The sequence below is a fragment of the Mus caroli genome, unplaced genomic scaffold, assembly GCF_978045245.1.
Source record: "Mus caroli unplaced genomic scaffold, Mus_caroli_1 scaffold_1, whole genome shotgun sequence".
NCBI lineage: Eukaryota > Metazoa > Chordata > Mammalia > Rodentia > Muridae > Mus > Mus caroli.
In genome coordinates this window covers 147,054,203-147,074,084 of record NW_028227256.1, presented here as the reverse complement: position 1 = coordinate 147,074,084, position 19,882 = coordinate 147,054,203, and the positions used below count along the sequence as shown (strand labels likewise).

The window sequence follows — 19,882 nt, the reverse complement described above, 5'->3', positions numbered from 1 at the left end:
GTATGCTCACATTCACTCAAGATTTAAGGACTGTATTTCATGTTAAACAAATCACCTTAGACAACCAAGAAGCATGAAGTGACCCTTATCATATTCCATATCTGAGTGTTAAACAAAGACTAGAGAAAAGAACAGACAGAAGAAAGATAGAAAAAAGAAAAAAACAGCTTCTGAAATGGATTGTGGAAAGACCCTTGAGCTGTTGAAATAATGTTATCCTGTTTGTATGTTTCATGTGGACCATTCTCCCTCTCAGTTCCCCTTTATTCTCAAGTGAGACTTTGCACTATTGATTCTCACTCTATAAATTCTTAAAGATTGTCACAGGGCAGACAGTGTAAGATGTCCTTTGTTGAGTCTGGAAAGGTGAACTGAGCAGATGAAATCTTACTTGGTGCCAGTTCTCGAGCACAAGCATTAGACTGAATGTTTCTTATCCAAGGTATTTGCAGGACTTGAATGACCTTGGAATGCAGTAAGAGCTGGAAAGTTGTCCTGAAAAGTGATGGACAAGAAACCCATACTGCAGTCAACAGGGGCCTGAAGGCCCTTGAGAATCAAGGATACAGAAATGAATGCATGTATGAGAAATAATGATCTGGGGACTGTGGGGGCAGGTGTAGATTTGTGGTAAGTCTGGTTGACTACCTTAGCACAGATTACTCTCTGTCAATGGTTGGCTCGTATTCAATAAGCTAGAGGACAGAATAAAAAAAAAAAAAAACTGTAGGCTGCCTAGTCAGGACGGACTTGCACAGTACTTCCTTTGGACTTTGTACCATCAGCTTTTCTGGGCCTGGACCTTGCTAGTACATATTGCAGGTTTGGACTTTCTATTCTCTACAGTTGTGTGAACCGATTTCTTATAATGAACATCTTTCTCTGTAGACACACATTGTATTGGTTCTCTTTCCTTACTGAGCACTAGCACAGGGTGATGGAAAAAATGTCTTTTGTGATGGTTAGATCTTGGAGTCTATGGAAATGTCAAAGCCCTTAAGCACCTCAGAGCTTTCTTCTCTAAGGAAGAAAATAGTATTTGCAAACCCATACATCGAGAGAGATTAAATCAAAATATGGGCCTTTCGGTAAAGGCAAGTTCATTTCCTGTAATCATACCCGAAAGAATGTGAAATATTTTTGGACACATTTATACACAAATATTAATGATGTTAGGTCCAAATATAACCTAAAACTTAACATTTCTTATCTGATTTTCTCCAAATAGCAACCAGGACTAACAGATGCACAAATTATTTCTCTGGATGTTATTTCAGAAATGATTGTTTAGAAGACTATTTTAGCATCCAAATTTACTCTTCATGTACCAATTAGATACATGAGATTGTAGCAGGGAAGACAGTGTAGGATGCCCTTTTGGGGGAATCTGGAAAGGTACATTGAGCAGATGAATCTTTACTTGGCATAGGTTTTAGAACTCAGCAACGTTATGCTGATACAATTTGATGTTATACATGAGTATGAAATACAGTTTGCCTATGCATCTGGGAGTTTCTCTCTATAAACACCATATTTTTCTATGACAATGACAAAGAGGAAGGCATTAGTTGTACCTTAGCTTGAGTCTTGGCTGTTATGGAGGCTATATTGTGGGTGCTTAACCCGTTTCAAGTGAAAACAAAAACGGCCTCTCATCACATGCCCAACTCTTACTGCTAGCACCAGATCAGTTACTCTGTGTTAAAGATTCTCACTATAAACATGCCTTGAAAGCTAGCTGCTTGCTCAACTGTAGGTTACCAGGTGAGAGGCTGACAAGTAACAATATTCTTTTTAGGCCTTTATGGGATGTTTGAGAGACCAAATGAATCAATGACCTGAAAGCAAGGAAAGCAAGCTACAGGCTACACAAGGCTAGGCAAGCATAGAGATTGGCTATGGGTATTATTGTAACTCTTATTAAAATAAGATGTTTTCCAATTGACTATGATTCTTGATTTTTAAGATGAAATACATTTTGGGTTGTTTTTTTTCTCTCTCTCTCTCTTTTAAATGTCAAGTTCCTTATTTACTTTACATCCTGATGGAAGCTTTCCCTCCCTTCTCTCTCCCAGTCTATCCCTCTCTTTAGCTTTTCCTCCTCTTGTTTTTCCTAAAAGAAGGGAGGCCTTCTATGGATATCAACAAGTCTTGGCATATCAAGTTGCAATAAGAACACTAGGGGAATTTTCTTCTGTTGGGGCTAGAGGAGGCAACCCAATTAGAAGAAGGAAGTCTAAAGGCAGACAATGTAGTCAGAGACAGCCTTGCTACTGATTTTGGGTCAACTAATGACTGGCCCAACTTGAGATCCATGCTAAGAAACACTTCTTGAAAAAAATTAAATTTACAAAATAAGATGAATAAACATAGAAAAGAAAATTCAATACTGCTGATGCATGAATAACATATTTCTTTATATTAAAATGAAACATGCTTAACCTTAAAATTGAAACTGAAAAGAAATTAATCTATAGTTTTTGCTGTGTGTATAATCTCTGTGTTGTTTCATTTTAGGTGCCTGTGGTGGCCATTTTGGGTTCAGGTGGGGGTTTCCGGGCCATGGTGGGATTCTCTGGTGTGATGAAGGCACTGTATGAGTCGGGGATTTTGGATTGTGCTACGTACATTGCTGGTCTTTCTGGATCCACATGGTTAGTATACATTTTTAATTAATTTAAATTTAATTTTTCTAAAGGTTCATAACTTATCTAACTCAAACATTAGGAAAAGAGGATTTAACAAATTGAGTCTTCTTATTACTAAAATGTTTCAGTGTTGTGCTATAGTCAGTTTAAGAATGTCTTACAATAAACGTTTCTATCTAGTTAAGACTTTGACTATTGGTTTACTCTTTAAAGCCAGTTTTGACGAACATTGTAGTTAGGGCATAAAGCAAAAAGGATAACCTAGTTGAAGATAATTTTAGATAAATATGACAGTAGTGGAATAGCATACTCCACCCATAATTAATTTAATCTGCCTATAATTTGCTGATTTGAAGTCCTCCAGAAACATGTCTAAGTCTATATGATTCACTAGGTATTCATCTTCCTCTTTAGGGCAAATAGGAAAAAAATTGCAAGATGCTAAAGACAGCAGAAGAAAAATGGCTCTGGGCAGCACAGACACAGTAGGCTTCATTGTTTCTCATCTAACTAAATATTAAGCTAGATATTTAATTCGATTTAAACTCCCCTGAACTAGGTGGATAGTGGTGACATTCATATAGCTATTATTTATGTCCTGTGGAATTTTTATTTTGTGAATAATAATTATATAATGTTTTCAGAGAAACACTACATAGTTTTTGGTGTGCCCAGCCCACACAAGCCCACGAAAAAAATCAAACAGACAACTGATCTTGTAGTGCCACACAATGTGAATCCAAAAGCTCAGGAGGCAAAGGCAGATGAATCTCTGAGGCTGAGGCTAGCTTGGTCTAAAGAATGAGTTTTCAAGACAGCAGGAGCTACATAGAGAAACCCCATCTCAATCCCCATCTCACTACCCTCCCAGAAAAGCCAACCCCCTCAAAAAGAAAATCAAATAGACGATCTTATTCCGAAATCTCAAACCAATTGTAATAAGATGCATCACCTTATTACAATATATCTGTCTCTGGCCTAGAAGGGCAGTTTAGTATCTAGGTATGGCAAAATTCATGTGATATACTATTGTTTATATATTTAGCATTTTTAAAGTATCTGCGTCATTTCATCCCATGAAGTAGAATGTTTTTTTCATTTTTCTTTTTTTCTTTTTAGCTAAATAAAAATGGAGTCACAGGCTAAGTGACTTGTTTATCTCTAGATGGACCAGCTTTAAGTTCCATATTCTAATTTTTGGTACTAAATTATAATGTTGTATTAGAGAGTTGGATATATGATATATGATATGATATGATATGATATGAGTGCCATGTTCTAAGCAATTGAACCAACTAGCTACTTCTTACATATTATATAGAGTTTCCTATGTAGATAATACAGAGTTGTTGAACTCTTTCCCTAAATCCTTTGAACCAGATTCTGTGATTAAATAACCAATAACCCAGGGCCACATTTGCCACCTTCATTGTACCCTCCACATGATTTATGTCTTCTGACGGAAGGGTGTAGCCTGTCATTATTCTTTCCCTTGAAGGAAAGAGCACGCACCTGCCTGTTCAATGAGTAATGTAATGTAAACACTTAGACCCTTTTGTTCAATCTCTTACTTAATAAGTTTGTGATTTGCCTCTGCACAGTTTTCTTCACTCAATATTAATTAGATCCTTGGGCCCTTTCCTGGCTACTGCAAGAAGTCCAATTTCTTAAACTCACCCAATAAGTGATGTCTAAGCCTTGAACACTGACTTGGGGTAGACTCATGTTCTTGAGATGTGGGTTAGACCTGTAGTCATTGCGTTTGTCATTGATTTGGCAGTATCTTCTTATATAATCGTGTAAGGAGTGTGATAACATGCCATATGAAGTGTAAGAGAGTTTTAAATTTGTACACACTTTCATACAGACATGATGTCAGCTCTACCCCTTTTCATTTGAATATCTGCTTTACCATCTTCATTCCATTTTCAGGAATGACCTTCAGTCTTTAAATATTTGTGATACATGCTCACTCACAGGCTACTCCATGTGTATATATTGTATATATTTTCCTTTATTTCTTTGGTGGAGTAAGGAGGTAAGGGCTGTGATGTGTCAGACATACTGTCCTTCTTTTAGGTTCTATGGCATCCCATCTAATCGCTCTCTCTCTCTTCTGTGACTTCATTATTTACTTACATGGATTTCTTCCTGACGCTAGGCTTTCTCCATGACTTCAATTTTGCCATATTATATGTGCACAACAAGCTTCAACAGTTCTACAAACCTTTACAAATTGACAACTTGGCGCTGTTGTAACAAACAGTTTAGTTTGTAGAATCCTGAGAAGGGTACAATGTAACACACAAAGAAAAGAGAAAGAAAACTAATAGAAATTGCAAGAGAGGTGAGAGAAGAGACTGGAGGGAAAGATGAGTCCCAGAGCACAGGCATGGGGATAGCTCTGAGAAACAGGCTATCCTGAGTTTGGAAAATGTATGTGGTTTTAATTAGGAATCACTTAATTCAGTTAAGTGATGTCCTTTCGGTCATGGAGTTATATGAAAGAATGCAGAAATCAAACGTGGCAATGTGAATGCTTGAAAAAGTGGGATAGAAAGGAAAAAAAAAGAGGACAGACATTGTTTGAGGAGACTACAGGGCTTCCTTGTTATGTTTTGCAAATTTAAGAGACTTGGATATTGAGGTAAATGTCTGAAGTGCAGGGAACAGCACAGAGAGGTAGTTGAAAGACAACAAAGGAAAAGGTCATAGATCATGAGCAAAAAAAGATTTAGAGAGAGACAGATCACAAGGTAGAGGCCACATACAGGGAGAAGTCAACTCTGAAGAAGCAGCATTTCCCGGGGTACAAGAAGGGTGGCAGGTAGGTCATGCTAATGAGTCTTCTTTGAGTAAGACAGGTAAGAAAGTAAAATGAAGAATTTAGAAAGACTTGGAAAAACAAACTACACTTCATTGTTCTGTAATGCTTCATGTTCATAATTTGGCAGAAATGAGTTAGTACAAATATATGTGGAGTAGCCCTGGACCTCCCAGACAGTTTTCTGTGGTCACAATATTCAGTTTCAGGTTAGACAAAGGTTCACTTATGACTGTAGCTACCTTTACAGTAATTATTTCTGAAATTATTTTTGGATGGTTCCTATGACTCATTAAATATAAACTCAGGAGACTTGGCATGAGTAAGTACGGAGTGTCATGGTACTAATTCTGTGTTCTCTTGCCTAGGCTCTTAACAAAGCTCTCTCCCACAGAGAAGCTGTTGTCTTGTAGCACTGGCAGAGGCTATATAATCTTAATTACCATATTTGTACTGGATTACTGTCTAAAGAGAAATCAAAGTGTCTCTGTGTCTGTAGACAATGATAATAGTGTCTTGTCAATTAAATTGACTAACATAAAATTTGAGAATTAAAAATGTTCACTAGTGTGGAGGACTCCTAAGATACTGTGGACAGTCTTCTCAAGTTTACAGAATCTTGATTGAGAAAGAGAGTTACTTTGGCATGTTTTTGCTATAGAAAGTCTGTATGTATGCACCCAAGAATTCTAATTCAGAAAATCCAAGGACTGGGACACTAATGCATTGCAGTGTGCACTGTGGCCTGTAGTATTGGAAGATGGGGTCTACACTGAGCCTTTTCCTTCTGAAATGGCATAGCACTGAAAAGTTTACACTTAAATTCATTTACATAGAAATAATGATGTCTCTTCTATAAAAAAGTTGAAAATTATAAGTAAACACTTACAGATTTTCATGTGAATAAATATATGACCGTTTAATTCATTGATTTACACATGTTCTGCCAAAGACATTCCTCAGAAACTTGATTAGTAAAATTGGGATCAAAATTAAGGCTTAACTGTAGAGTCATAACATGGAATGACATATATGAACTTCATCTGTCCTTATATGCATTAAACTACATGTATTTAGTTCTGAGTCCATCCAAGGAGACAAAGAGGCATTTAATCTTAAAGAGATGCACAGAAAAACTAGTTGCCTATTATTTTATTTTTAGCTACCACTCAAGCCAAAATTCAAATCCAAGTAGACAATGATATCAAGGAAAGGATCCCGGCTCACTCTGATGAATTCTAAAGAATATGTACTCATAGGGCGAAACAGTAAAGACCACTAACTTGGAGCCAAGGTTTTTGTGTTTTGTTTTTTTACACCAGAACTTAAATTCCCAATCCAAGTGCTTCCTGAGAAAAACGGAAAGTAGAGATAGAATGAAATTGAATGACTCTACTTCATCATTTGTAAGATAGAGGCAAGGGAAGAAGGGAGCCCTTCTCCATGGGATCCAGAGAACAGTGAGCTCACATCACAATACAATGTATGCATTATATTCCCTCGCAAAGGCCTTTCTCTGACATGGACAATTGAAGATTATCATCAACCTTTAGCTGTTGAGGAAAGACTTTTCTTAACTTGCAGGAGGGATAGATTAGTATTGAGAGAAACACAAAGGAGGAGAGAGTCTTTTGATCTTGCTTGAGGCAAGCCTTTGGGAAGAGTACTTGTTACAGTTCATATTGATTTATTCACAATTTAACTAAATATAGATGAAGAAGTTGTACTGCAGTGTACATAGAATTTAGATAATTTATATCTGTTGGTATACAGTAAGGAATGTCAATTTCCAGAGACAGAATGACCACATCAAACCCTTCTCACTTGGGTTTAAAAAAAAAATCATACTTTGACTCAACTGCTCCCCGATATGAAGCATTGCGTGCCTTATTCACATTTATCCTGTCTCATTCTGGGAAAGACTTAATGTTCTTTGTCATAAAACAGACTAAATTTGGTACATTAAATATAGAAATGAAAGAAAGAGAAATGTAGTTTGAAGTAAGAAAATAGGTGCTATAATACCTTTTGTGGGCATGTGACAGTTTAGAGCAAAGTTTTCTAGACTTCAGAAACATGAAATGTGTGTGAAGATAAATAGTACACATTTTGAAAAGTTACAGGCATATATGTTGAAGTAAATTAGTAATTTGTGTTGGTTTTTTGTTTGGTTTGGTTTGGTGTTGGGAATTTAACTGAGACTCATACATACTAGCCAAGTGTTCTACTACTGAGCTAAATCCTCAACTATTCTTGCTAATAGAACAAAGAATTTCTTTTTAAAACTCTGATAGGGTGTGAACTATATTCTGAATATTTTCAGAGGTGAGCATGTTAAGAGTCTCGAAAGGGTGATTTACTTTCAAATATTATGATGTCCTTAAATTTAAAAAAACTATAGCTACATATGCATTTATTCAGCTTAACAGGGTTCAGAAATTTGGGTTCTTGTTGATGTCTATGAGTCATGATGTAGACTTTTGGATAATTATCCAAGTACATGAAGACTGTATTTTTAAGTGCTCTATGTTGTACTTTTATAGTTATTTGATGATTGTACTAACCAGAGTTCAGGGTTTTTGATGACGTATCTGTACCAGGTGTTGGAGGAGTTATAAATTCAGTTGGTATGATCAAAACATTTGAGTAGTTTTTCTTTTTTGTTGTTGAGCATCTGTTTTGTCTGTGATCTTTCATTCTTTAATCATTAATTTATTTTTTAAATCTATTATTTTCATCTTGTTTATAAGAAACTCTGCATCCACATGGACATTCTAATAGACTGTTTAGTGAGAATAATTTTGTTCAGTGAAGACTAAGATCCTGTAAAGTCATTAAAATCTCAAGCCTACACTTTGGAGGCATTGGGAGTAGCTTTGCAAGTTCAAGGTTTGTCTAGGCTGCATAGTGAGACCATGTTTCATAAAAGCAAACAAACCATACATGTTGATGAATGCCTTAATCCCAGCCTTTAGGAAACAGAGGCGGGAGCGAGTTTGAGGCTAGTCTAGTCTACCTCTTAAGTTCCAAGACAGCTAAAGCTAAATAATAGAAAAACCCTGAAAAACAAAACAACACATAAATGATAGCCAATTAATGAAGAAAAATAATAAAACTTACCAGAAGATCAGACATGCTTTAAATTCTAATTCTCTTTTATTGATTGATTATATGGAAATCTTACTGACTAATTAATTCTTTCTTTCCTCATTTTTATGCCAGAATATTTGCAGGTCACGTGACTCTTTAAGGCCTCTTTAAGATTACTAGGAGTATTTAACCCAAATAGTGCCTAAAGCCCAGCATGTCTCAGTAAGTTTGGCTTACCTTCCTGAAGAGAAGATAAGCCACGATGGTGGGCAGAGATGAAAACCTATACTATTTTATGGATTTGCTTGTGTGGAATGGTAGCATGTCTTCCATTGCACTTTGTTCTGTTGGAGCAGTAAGCTGTTGCATATGTCAGATTACCCACTGAGACGGAAAATGGTAATAATAATTTTCCCAGAAGAAGGTCAGAATTTATTAATGGAGACAGATAAGGAAAGAATCTCTCCATTTGATAACTACAGTACTAGAGTTTTGGGATAGCAGCAGAGAGGCTAGTAACAAAATGATCCATATCTGCTTAGTAAATTAAAGGCTTATGGTGAATTTTTTTTGGTATCACTTGAAGTAGCCAAATATCTGATGGCCAACAGGAGTCATCTGGCAGGACTGCCTTAATCTTCTCTAGGCTGTTTGACTTAGGTTCATACCATTAAGAACGCAGAATTCTACCTGAAGCACCATTTTGGATTTCAAATAGTTGGCCAATGCCAACAATTTTAAAAAGAGAGAAAGGAGAAAAAATAAGGAAAGAGCATAGAAAAAAAGAAAAATCTGCCTCACAAGTGCCAAGCAGACAGCACAGTTTCTCCATGTAGATCATCATGGAAAGTGAGATTATCCAGTCCCTGACTGCTTTTACATCCAGAAAAGGTCAGTTAACACATGACTCAAAAATGTTGTCATCCATGTCCAGTAAGTATGATAAGGACAATCATTCTTCGCAGACTTTTGGGTAGTAGGTCTGGCCATCCTTTTCTTTCAACTATGAAGAGTCTCCATTGCTCTTCCAAATACATTTTCCCCTAAATTGCTTCCATCGTAGAGCAGATCAAACCCACTTACATCTTTGTTTCTTAGATAATTACTACTTTCAACCAGAAGGAGATGTTAGCCAAATATATCTACTGTTCTTTATCTTGTGGTGAGGAGTGCCTCCTTTCTTTGTAGACCTTCTAAGGAATGCCTGCTATCTTTACTAATGAAGTTTTGGTTTATTTACAGGTACATGTCAACGTTGTACTCTCACCCCGATTTTCCAGAGAAAGGTCCAGAGGAGATTAATGAAGAGCTAATGAAAAATGTCAGCCACAACCCTCTCTTACTTCTTACACCACAGAAAGTTAAAAGATACGTTGAGTCTTTATGGAAGAAGAAAAGTTCTGGCCAGCCTGTCACCTTTACTGACATCTTTGGGATGTTAATAGGAGAAACACTAATTCAAAATGTACGTCATAGTCAAATAATAATCCCTTTAACTGTAATAGGAAATGTAAATTATGTTTGTTGTCTGACCTTGAAGTGGGTATAAGACATTTTGTACAATCTACTTTGCTCAACTTATTTCTTCACTAGTGTATGTGCTAAGCCTATCCATCCTCTCTGCCAGATGTTACAATTCTTCACTGCAAACCAATGCTCATCAATGAATTTAAACTATTGTCAGTATGACATGGGGAAGAACTTTTACATTGTCCTTTGGAAATGTCAAATTGTCACTGCCACTCCCCCCTTGAGTGGTAAGATGGTGAATAGAGGTACTATTTAGGTGAGATTGTGAATACAAGTGATATTAAAGGCAGGAAAGAGGAGGTTTTCTCTCCTCAGCAGATAAGCCCATGCACTGCTCTTGTGGGGACATGAGTTCAATAACCAGCACCTATGTCTGGCAGCTCATAACTACCTGTAACTCCAGATTCAGGAGGTGCCAATACCTCTGGCCTTGGTGAATATCTGCACTCACAATCATATATGCACACAGAGATGCATATTCATATACATATTTTATTTTTTATATTCATATTTTAAAATAATAAATTGAAATGGTAGAAGAATACTCTCTGCCTCATAAGAGACAAATAAGGAAACGGATCATGGGAAACAAATGGACTTGATGTGTCACCAGAGGGTAACATTTCATCTGAAGATAAAGCAGGGGAGACAGGACAGCCTGTGCCAGGGACGCCAGCTGAGAGAACTAGTTCTCAGCACTCTAGCTGCCAAGTCTTCCTCCACTTCAAATGTTGACACAGTCTTCTGAGATTTAGTTGTTTTAAAATACACACATCCTTTTCCCTGGAACTTTATTTCTGTCGTCTTCTTGAGACCACAGATTTCCAGAAATAATAGGACTTCATTTCATTATAAAATGCAAATTATTTGCTTAGAAATATTATCTTGAATAGCTTTTATCTGTGCCCATGTCTATGTATTTAAAGCCATCTCTTCTTTCCTTATGTTTGTGGACAGAGAATGAGCATGACCTTGAGTAGTTTGAAGGAAAAGGTCAATGCCGCCCGGTGTCCTTTGCCTCTCTTCACGTGTCTCCACGTCAAACCTGATGTGTCAGAGCTGATGTTTGCCGGTATGTTCCATTTATCCTAACATTCCTTGAAATGGAGATTTCAAATGCTTTTCTTTACAGACAAAGTCATAATCAAGTTCATTGCTAATTATAATACATTTTCTGTAACCTCAGACAGTTTGAAAATATTAAGTAAGGTGACTTTTTTTCCGGTTCAAAGCGGGTATCCCGCCAAACTTTATCTCATGCCCATTCATTTACATCAGAGAACTGAAAGGCAAAGTCATGCTGAAAGAACTTAGTTTCAGACTCGTCCCCTTTTTGCTGTCTGCAGACAGTACGATGCCTGGTGTTCTTAAGGCATGTTTATATTTGTGATTGAAAAGCAAAATGCCTTACCTCTAATAAGTAAAGTTCTGCTTGTGTCTTTTATAGCTTCAGTTCTTGGGTGCTCTGAAAGTACCTCATGTCTCTGGGGACTCCCAGCCGCGTTTGTGTACAATTCAGGGACGGTCGTCGTGGACTGGTTTTAGGGATACAATAACTCAGTAACTTTATTCACATCATGCTCTTTGAAAAAACAACTATGGATTAGCAGATGTGAATCCATAATCCTTTTGTAATTTATGCCTCTTTTTTCTTGACTAAATATGCTCACACAAGAATATTTAATAGTTTATTTTAAAAAGTGATTTGTTCACTAATATATAATTATTTATTAATGATGTGGATCAAAATATTTTTTGTGCTTATGACTTCCAGAAAGCACTACTTACAATGAGCGTTTTAATCCACATTTAGTGGATCATAAGGAGGTAAGTATTTTTAACTTTGTTTTACAGGAGTACAAGTAAAATCTTAGGAACAGGATGTGACTTGTATCATCAGCATGATCCCAGTCCACAGCAGAATTGAGAGATGACCTTGGAAAGCCTTTGTTCTTGTTTTGTTTTGTTCTGTTTTGTTCTGTTTTGTTTTGTTTTCCCGAGACAGGGTTTCTCTGTGTAGCCCTGGCTGTCCTGGAGCTCACTTTGTAGACCAGGCTGGCCTCAAACTAGAAATCCGCCTGCCTCTGCCTCCCAAGTGCTGGGATTAAAGGCGTGTGCCACCACTCCCTGGCTGCCTTTGTTCTTTTAATAGCCTCGTATTGTCTAATTATTGACCTTGTTTGGAGGCAGACTTGTCAGGCTCTCAGAGTTACCCCTCTCTCTTGCTAAAGCACATTTTTCTTGTCTATAAGAACTTGTCATTTCTTTGGGAAATTTACAGTAAGTATCAAAGAGATCGAAAAAGACTACGCTTATCTTTTGGTATACAGCCATCAGCTTCTTGTCGCCTACATTCCTTCATCTCTTAATAATGTTTTGACAAATGCCTGTGATAAAATATAGGAAATATGTCAATCAACATCAAGCCCTAATTAAATTTCTGTCCCATTTTCACAAATTTGAGTGTTCTATAAAAGTTGAATAAGAAAAATCAGTCTCCAGGATCTTAAAGACAAATAGCATTTTGTATATAAAAGTGAGTTTAGCGACTGTGCTGTCAATGATGGGAGGGAGGCGTCTATTCAGAGTGAATATGCATATGTCCAACAGCATGAAGAATCACAGCTTTGACCAGGAAGTAGTTCGTCAGGGATGAAGCTTTATTATACAAGGGAATTAAGTGCTATAATGATACACAGCCCCCTCTGTAGCTATTCTTTTAGAGTTGACTTGAAATGTTGGGGATTGGCTTATACCTTAGCATTCACATTCTACGTGAAAGATTGGGACAGCTGGAGAGATCATCTTTTACCCTGTAAGCATTGAGGCAAGACCAGAAGAGCATGAGGATTTAATTTTTCAGCCTTGGCTTCTATGCTGAAATCTCTCTGGCAGGTCATTTAATCTCTCTCATGCTTACTTCCCTCACTGTTTTAAATATTACCATCCATTACCTTTACCATGTGTAAGAAATTATAATGACAACTCCTGGGTTTTGCACAAAACTGACAGTTGTAGAAACACATATTCTATTAATATTGTTACAATAACGGAATGGCCTTTTCACAGTGCCAACTATCTTCTCTGAGATTTTAGTTGACAGTCATTGGCAAGGAAAAAATTAACTATAGTAAGAATAAGTAGTTTCATGGAGGCAAATGGCCCAGTTTCCTCTTTATCTTGGGTCTGGATGCATCTGATCTAGAAATGCCGTTCTGAGATGCTATGTGCCATTAACCTTCATTGCTAAGCCTCTGTGATAGATAAGGAGGGTCAAGTTGTGTCTTCCATTAGCTAGTCAAGTTTTGTACTCAGATAAGATGTTCTGAGTTGCATATCATGACTGTTGAAATGGTTTGACTCAAATAATTAGCAAAGAAAGAAAGGAAGGAAGAAAGAAAGAAAGAAAGAGTGTAAACATGCCTTGTGTTTACTGCTTAAAATGCTTTTTCATACAGAACAGAACGGCTGAAATAACCAGTGAATTATTTTCTAGAATGCTGAAGAACCCTACCAGCTAAGAGAAGCTTTATCAACAACTGTGCTTCATAAATACCAGAGAATGTTTTTCTTCCTTCTTGGAATATCTTTAGACGATTTTTCCTTTGGAAGATTTTCAACAAATGAACATTAGTGTTTAAACCATTAAATCGTCTGACTCCTCCACTGTGTTCCACTGCTAAGATTTAAAACTACATTTAATATTTTCACAAGGGGTGAATAAATTACATACACTGAGTATGACTTATGGTTATGGACTCAGCATCATGATAAACTAATCAATTTTGAGACAAGATCTTGCTACACATCTCATGCTACCTGCCTTAAATTTCTCAGTTGTTGGGATTACAGAGATATGCCACCATGCCTTGTCTTATGCTAGCTTTTATGATTAAAAGCGTAATTTTGGAACTCATTGCCTTTTCTCTCAAAAATCTCACTGAGGACACAAAGTTAAAATCTGGACAAACTAACAATGTACATGTAACATATAATTGTTGGAGTATGTAGATATGACATAGGATGACATTGTATATCTTTAGTATAGTCATAAAAACACCTCACAGGGACAATTGAAGTATGATTCAAGTTAGATGTGGAGGCAAAAGGCATCTTTGAATAGGAATGGCATGGAAATATTTAGAAAAAAGCCAAAGGTCTATTCTAGGGAGTCACTAAAATTCTTGAGCTCTGCATTTTGGAGTCCAGGACTTCTTCACACACTGGTGTAGACTAAACGTCCATGAGAAAGACTTTAGTGCTGAGTTAGGAACAATTTGCTCCCCAGCTCTGTCTTTACTTAGTTTTATGACAATGGGAAAGCGTTATTGTTTTGGTGCTAGGCAATTAAATTAGTAGGCTAGTGTTTTTGCAAAAGATTTTTTTGTTTCTTTGTTTGGTTTTTGTTGAGGGCTTAGAAAGATGGCTCAGTTAAAAACACTTGATGTTCTTGGAGAAGACCTAGATTAGGTTCTCATGATAGATAACAACCATCCTCACTTCCAGTTTCAGAGGAGCCTGTGCCTTCTTCTGATATCCATGGGTACCAGTCATACATGTGGTACATATACATACATGTAGGCAGAATATTTATATACAAAAATAATAAGCCTTTAAAAATGTTTTCAAAGGTAACTGGAAAGGAAAGATGGTTGAAGAAGAGATGGTTCTTATTTCCAAATTCAAATTGAATCCCTGTGATGAGTTCCTGAGGGCAGGGAGATACTCTTTAAGAAAGAAACAAGTAGGAAGATGTTCAAGGCTAGTCTACTATGATGACAACTTTCACAGACTCAAACAGTTTTCAGCAATTAGTGAAGCAGTCAGTCAGTAGCACAGTTGCCTGGGCTGTGATAATGTAGTTTACCAAATAAGTAGGAGAGGAGGGAAGGTGATTTTTTTCAGACAAAGCCAGTGGGAGGTGATGATAGAACATCTGAGTGTAGTCCTGAGCAGGAAGTGGGAGTGAGCAGATGGGGGTACAGGAGTGAGGCCGAAATTGAAATGCATGAGTCAACAGCTAGAGAGCTGGAGGACTGGGGAAGAAGCCTTCAGCAAGGGGTGGAGGGGAGATTTGAGTTTTGCAAAAATGTCTGTCATCACAATGGATAAGCCAACAGAAGCAATAAAGGAGGGATCAATCAAAGGGAAAGAGGAAATTTTCACAAGGTCCCAAGACAGTGTTAGACATGGAAACACTGACACAGGAGTTTGCCAGGTACCCTCTGCCTCACTGCTAGTCCTGTCTCACCAATGCCACACTGCTCAGTTGAAAACAGGCCTCTGTCCTATGGAGCATCTGTAGGGGTCCCATTCAGCTTGGATTTGAATGAACCATTCTAGCTCATCGCAATTATGATTTTACAACTTGCTTTTTGAAAGAGGCTAGTGTTCTCCTCCCTTGAGTAAACAGTACAGGTGAAGTAGGATTTATTTTTTTCTTAAATGATAAAATTATTCTTGGGCATTCAAATGCTTGAAAGTTAAAAATCTTTCCCATAGTTGATATGGTTCACTATCCCCATTGAATCAAATAATCAAACAGCTGGTATTTGTTGAATAGGAGAGATCAGCATTTGACTGGGATAACTAATACAGGAAGAGTGCCCTTCCCCACAGTGAGTTCAAGTATTACCACAAAACAATCACAGAATGGCTTGTGATTTTTGTCGTCATTTGCATTTTGGTTGTTGAATGATATATTTGAGACAATATCACCTCACAAAAATAAACAGAGCAAAACTGGGGTGGGATAAGATTGGGAGTGGAGATGGAGTTACATGATGTTGCGTCTTTATAGAGAATTCCTAATAACGACATCAAACTCAGGGTTGAAAGAAGCCATGTAATTGCAGAAGGGAATAATGAGTAGTGGACCCTGTGGAAATGGCCTTGATTTCCAAGGAATAGCAAGAGAACTTGCATGGTGAGGGTGTGTGATAGCAGAGTTGGTGGGAGACTGCTCAAACTGGGCAGATGGCGAGTAGGGTGCCTTTCAATTCAGAGCATAAGAAGGCAGCCTTAGAAGGCTTTCAGTTGGTATCAGTGTTCTGTGATTTCTATTTTTCTATGTTTATTTTGATACTAGTAGGTGGGAAGCAGAATGGGGAATGCTGAGGGAAAGAAGAGGGTTGAGACATTTTAGGAAGTCACCATGGCGATCCAGGGAGAGGGCGGAGCACTCTGTGTAGTGTGCTGATGATTTCTGTGGTGATGATGCTATATCGAAACATGTCTGATGATCGACCATATAGCACTTGAGTTTTCAGATGTGAATTATTATGTCAAGGGAGGCAGTCATAAAAGATGTTAAAGTAAGATTGATGCTGTGAACAGTGGTTCTAAGAAGGGAAGCCAAAAGGAACAGTAAGTATGGAAAGCAAGAGTCAGATCCCAGACATTCTTTTTAGATTCACTAAAGTGAAGATCACTATTAGACACAGTGATGCCATGGGCAGACCACAAATATTGCAGTGGCTGCTATTAAGTGAGCTATTGAGATGTGTCATGGCTTTCCCGATGCTTCCTACATTTCTTAGTTCACTGGGACTTTAATCTTACAAACCATCTACTGACTTTATTCATGCTAAGATTAGGGCATTAAGACCGGTGGAGATAGTTGATTTAGTCAGATGAGCACAGTTAGCGAGCCCCAGCTTAGGGATGGATCCCAGACTGTCTGGCTCCACTGCTTCTGTTGTGCAGTGTACCTTCCTGTTCCTGGCTTGGTGTATTGCTAAGAAATCAGAATCATAATTTGGCATTATGGTTGGGACTTTAGAACAAATGACTAACAGAAAAAAAGTTGAATAAAGGTACTGAAAATTCTTCCCCATTTTGTTAGAGGTTTGATTTACTATAAAGAGTTTGATTTCTTTAGTCTCCTTAATGGATTTTATGTCTGAGTTAGACTTCTTCACTCAGTTTTACAGTCTTAAATTTAAGATGGACTATGCAAAAGAAGTCTGAATTTTTAAATAGAAAAAGATAGTCACTTGGTGCCGATTAGAAGAGAACTTTTTTTTTAATTTTTAATATTTTTTATTACATATTTTCCTCAATTACATTTCCAATGCTATCCCAAAAGTCCCCCATACCCTCCCCCCCCCCACTTCCCTACCCACGCATTCCCATTTTTCTGGCCCTGGCGACAAAGTTTGGAGCTGTGACGAAAGGATGGACCATCTAGAGAAGGGAACTTTTATATTGTCTTTTTCATCTGTTTTTCTTCCTCAATCACTACACAGTGTCATAGGGATTGGTTTGTTTGTTTTTTTTTTTAAACTAGCTTAAATAAGTGAAATTAATCATGGTTCTGTTAAAGCCACTATTAACTATGTGTGACTATATATGTCAGTATGTCATTTTTCTATTAATGAAGTGTCTTGTTTCTAAAATGCTTTTAGATTGGGTGGAATTTAGTCCATATGAGATTGGCATGGCAAAATATGGTACCTTCATGGCTCCTGACCTATTTGGAAGCAAGTTTTTTATGGGAACAGTTGTAAAAAAATATGAAGAAAACCCCTTGCATTTCTTGATGGGTGAGTGATCAAACCCTCTCTCTCCCTCTCTCCCTCTCTCTTTCTCAACTAATTTAAATATGAATGCATTTTAAGTTACTCTGTGTTTCTCTTTTATTTTAGGTGTCTGGGGCAGTGCCTTTTCTATACTGTTCAACAGAGTTTTGGGAGTTTCTGGCTCACAGAATAAAGGTTCTACAATGGAAGAGGAATTAGGTATTGTAAAAGTCTTGGGATGATGAAAAGCTACACTGATAATTAACTATACTGATAAATGACTCACATATATGTGGAGAACATTAAATCTTCATAAGGATTTTAATTCTGAATTCATCAGTAACTTGGTTGAAACAATTTAAGTGTTTCCTAAAAATCATGTCCAAATTATTGAAGCACTGTTAATGGCATTTCAGTTGTGAAATTTACAAAGATTACTCATTATTCCTAAGAGCTTTACATCTGGCATTCGTTTCTAGCTTATCAGATGATTCTAGTTCACACTACAAAAGCAAGAACAAAAAGTAGATAAATTAAGTCATGTCTTGTAAGCTAAAACTAATGATTTTCTTTAAATCAAACATCCTATAATAATTCAAAAATGAGTGTTCTAAATCTTTAAAAAATAGACAACCTCTATGAAGAACTAGTGGGTTATATTCATTATTAAAATAGAACTCTAGAAATATGTTTTTCTGGATGAATAAATTTGACTTAAAAAAAAAGTGGTGCATATCATCATGACTTGCCCAGAGGTTTGAGGTCTACACCCAGTAAGCACTATGTTTTGATGAACTGTGGAATTGAATGCTGAATTAGAGATTTTGGGACAAGGATGTGGTACCATGTATAGAGCACTCCATAGCCTGCAACATCCTGCATTTGATCCCCAGGAACATGAACCCCGGCATGGGGCACAAGTCAGAGAACTCCTCAGGACACATGAAATCCTGTCTCAGAAAGAAAACAAATAATAATGAATGAGTGAATTTGGAGCCAGTGTATCAGGGATTAGGGCTACCAGTCAATTACATCTTCCCCGCCCCCCTGTTCATGAAATATCTCTGGTCTGTTTGGAGAACACAGAATATAAAAAATGACATGTTAAAAATAATTAAGTCATTTTTTAAAATGTGTTTATGTAAAATATTTACTTGCTCTCCCCCCCTAATATGTGACCTTCAGCGATCATGGGCAATGGCTATTGACATAACGAAGCTTTATGCAGAAGAGAATCTAATTGTAACATGGCGTGGAGCACCACACCTGTCCTTCTGAGCAGTAGCACTGTTTCTCCTCCTGAGAGATTTCCTTTCAGTTGTTGATAATTATATATAGCATGCAAAGATTCATCAGTCTGTTCTTTAAGCGTTCCATTTGTTCATTTGGATCATTCCTAAGTAAGTATTGGGAAAGTGATTGTACCTTTTCATTAGGACCAACTATTTCTAGATACACATTAAATCAAGCAGAAAGGGCAGTTATAGCTTGTAGTACTTGGTCTATCCAAGCATCACTAAGGTAAGGGGCGGGCAAAGTGGGTACTACCTGGAGCCAGAGGTGATCTTTAATACAGAGTCACTATTTCTTCATGGTTAAAATATAATCAAAGTATATAAAGATGAAGAAGGTCTGCGAGGCAGCTTCACTGGTCAATAACTTATCTGGCATGTGCAGGGTCCTAGATTTGATCCCCAACATTATACCACCAACAACAGCAAATCGGGGTTCCCCACCAGAAGATCATAAGATGACACCTAATCTGAGCTTTATAGGAAGATCTAGATTAGCCTGAGCTAAAGTGTAGGGATGAGGTAACCCTGCTTGGTTTATTTTAGTGGCAACCCAGGTAGATGACCTGTTCAACTTTAGCTTTGTGGAAGTCACTGAATCTTTTCTGAATCACTCAAGTCTTTTCTGAACTACGTGAAGGTTTTTAAAAAGAGAAAGGAAAGCAGAGACAGAGCCCACGCGGGTGGCCTGCTTCCTGTGTTCCTTCTCTGCTGAATAATCCTGATAACTCCGGTTAATTATTATTTTTTTCCTCCTAAGGCAGGAAGAGAATAGGGCCGAAATTACACATCAGAAGGTGGGCGAGACAATGGCGGCAGGCCAAGGAAAAGGAAGATGTTTACAGTGCACAGTGCTGAGAAATCTCTGTGGAGAAGTCCCCTCGGGGCCAGCAGTCTGGCCACTGGCTGTTTTGTGTCAGACTGAGGGCAGTGGATATTGTGTTCTTGGGCTCCACTGGTCAGCAGGAGGCATGTTAG

General features: G+C 37.5%; 1 protein-coding gene across 2 annotated transcripts in view; it reads left to right on the top strand.

Moving 5' to 3' along the window:
- Pla2g4a (phospholipase A2 group IVA) overlaps nt 1-19,882 on the top strand; it is a 134,516-nt gene that overhangs the window by 82,153 nt on the left and 32,481 nt on the right. For both annotated transcript variants that reach the window (XM_021162091.3, XM_085841764.1), the window contains 5 exons: nt 2,518-2,654; nt 9,805-10,027; nt 11,050-11,164; nt 17,499-17,636; nt 17,739-17,831. In XM_021162091.3, the coding sequence (XP_021017750.1) occupies nt 2,518-2,654; nt 9,805-10,027; nt 11,050-11,164; nt 17,499-17,636; nt 17,739-17,831 (706 nt within the window). The remainder of the gene's footprint in view (nt 1-2,517; nt 2,655-9,804; nt 10,028-11,049; nt 11,165-17,498; nt 17,637-17,738; nt 17,832-19,882) is intronic.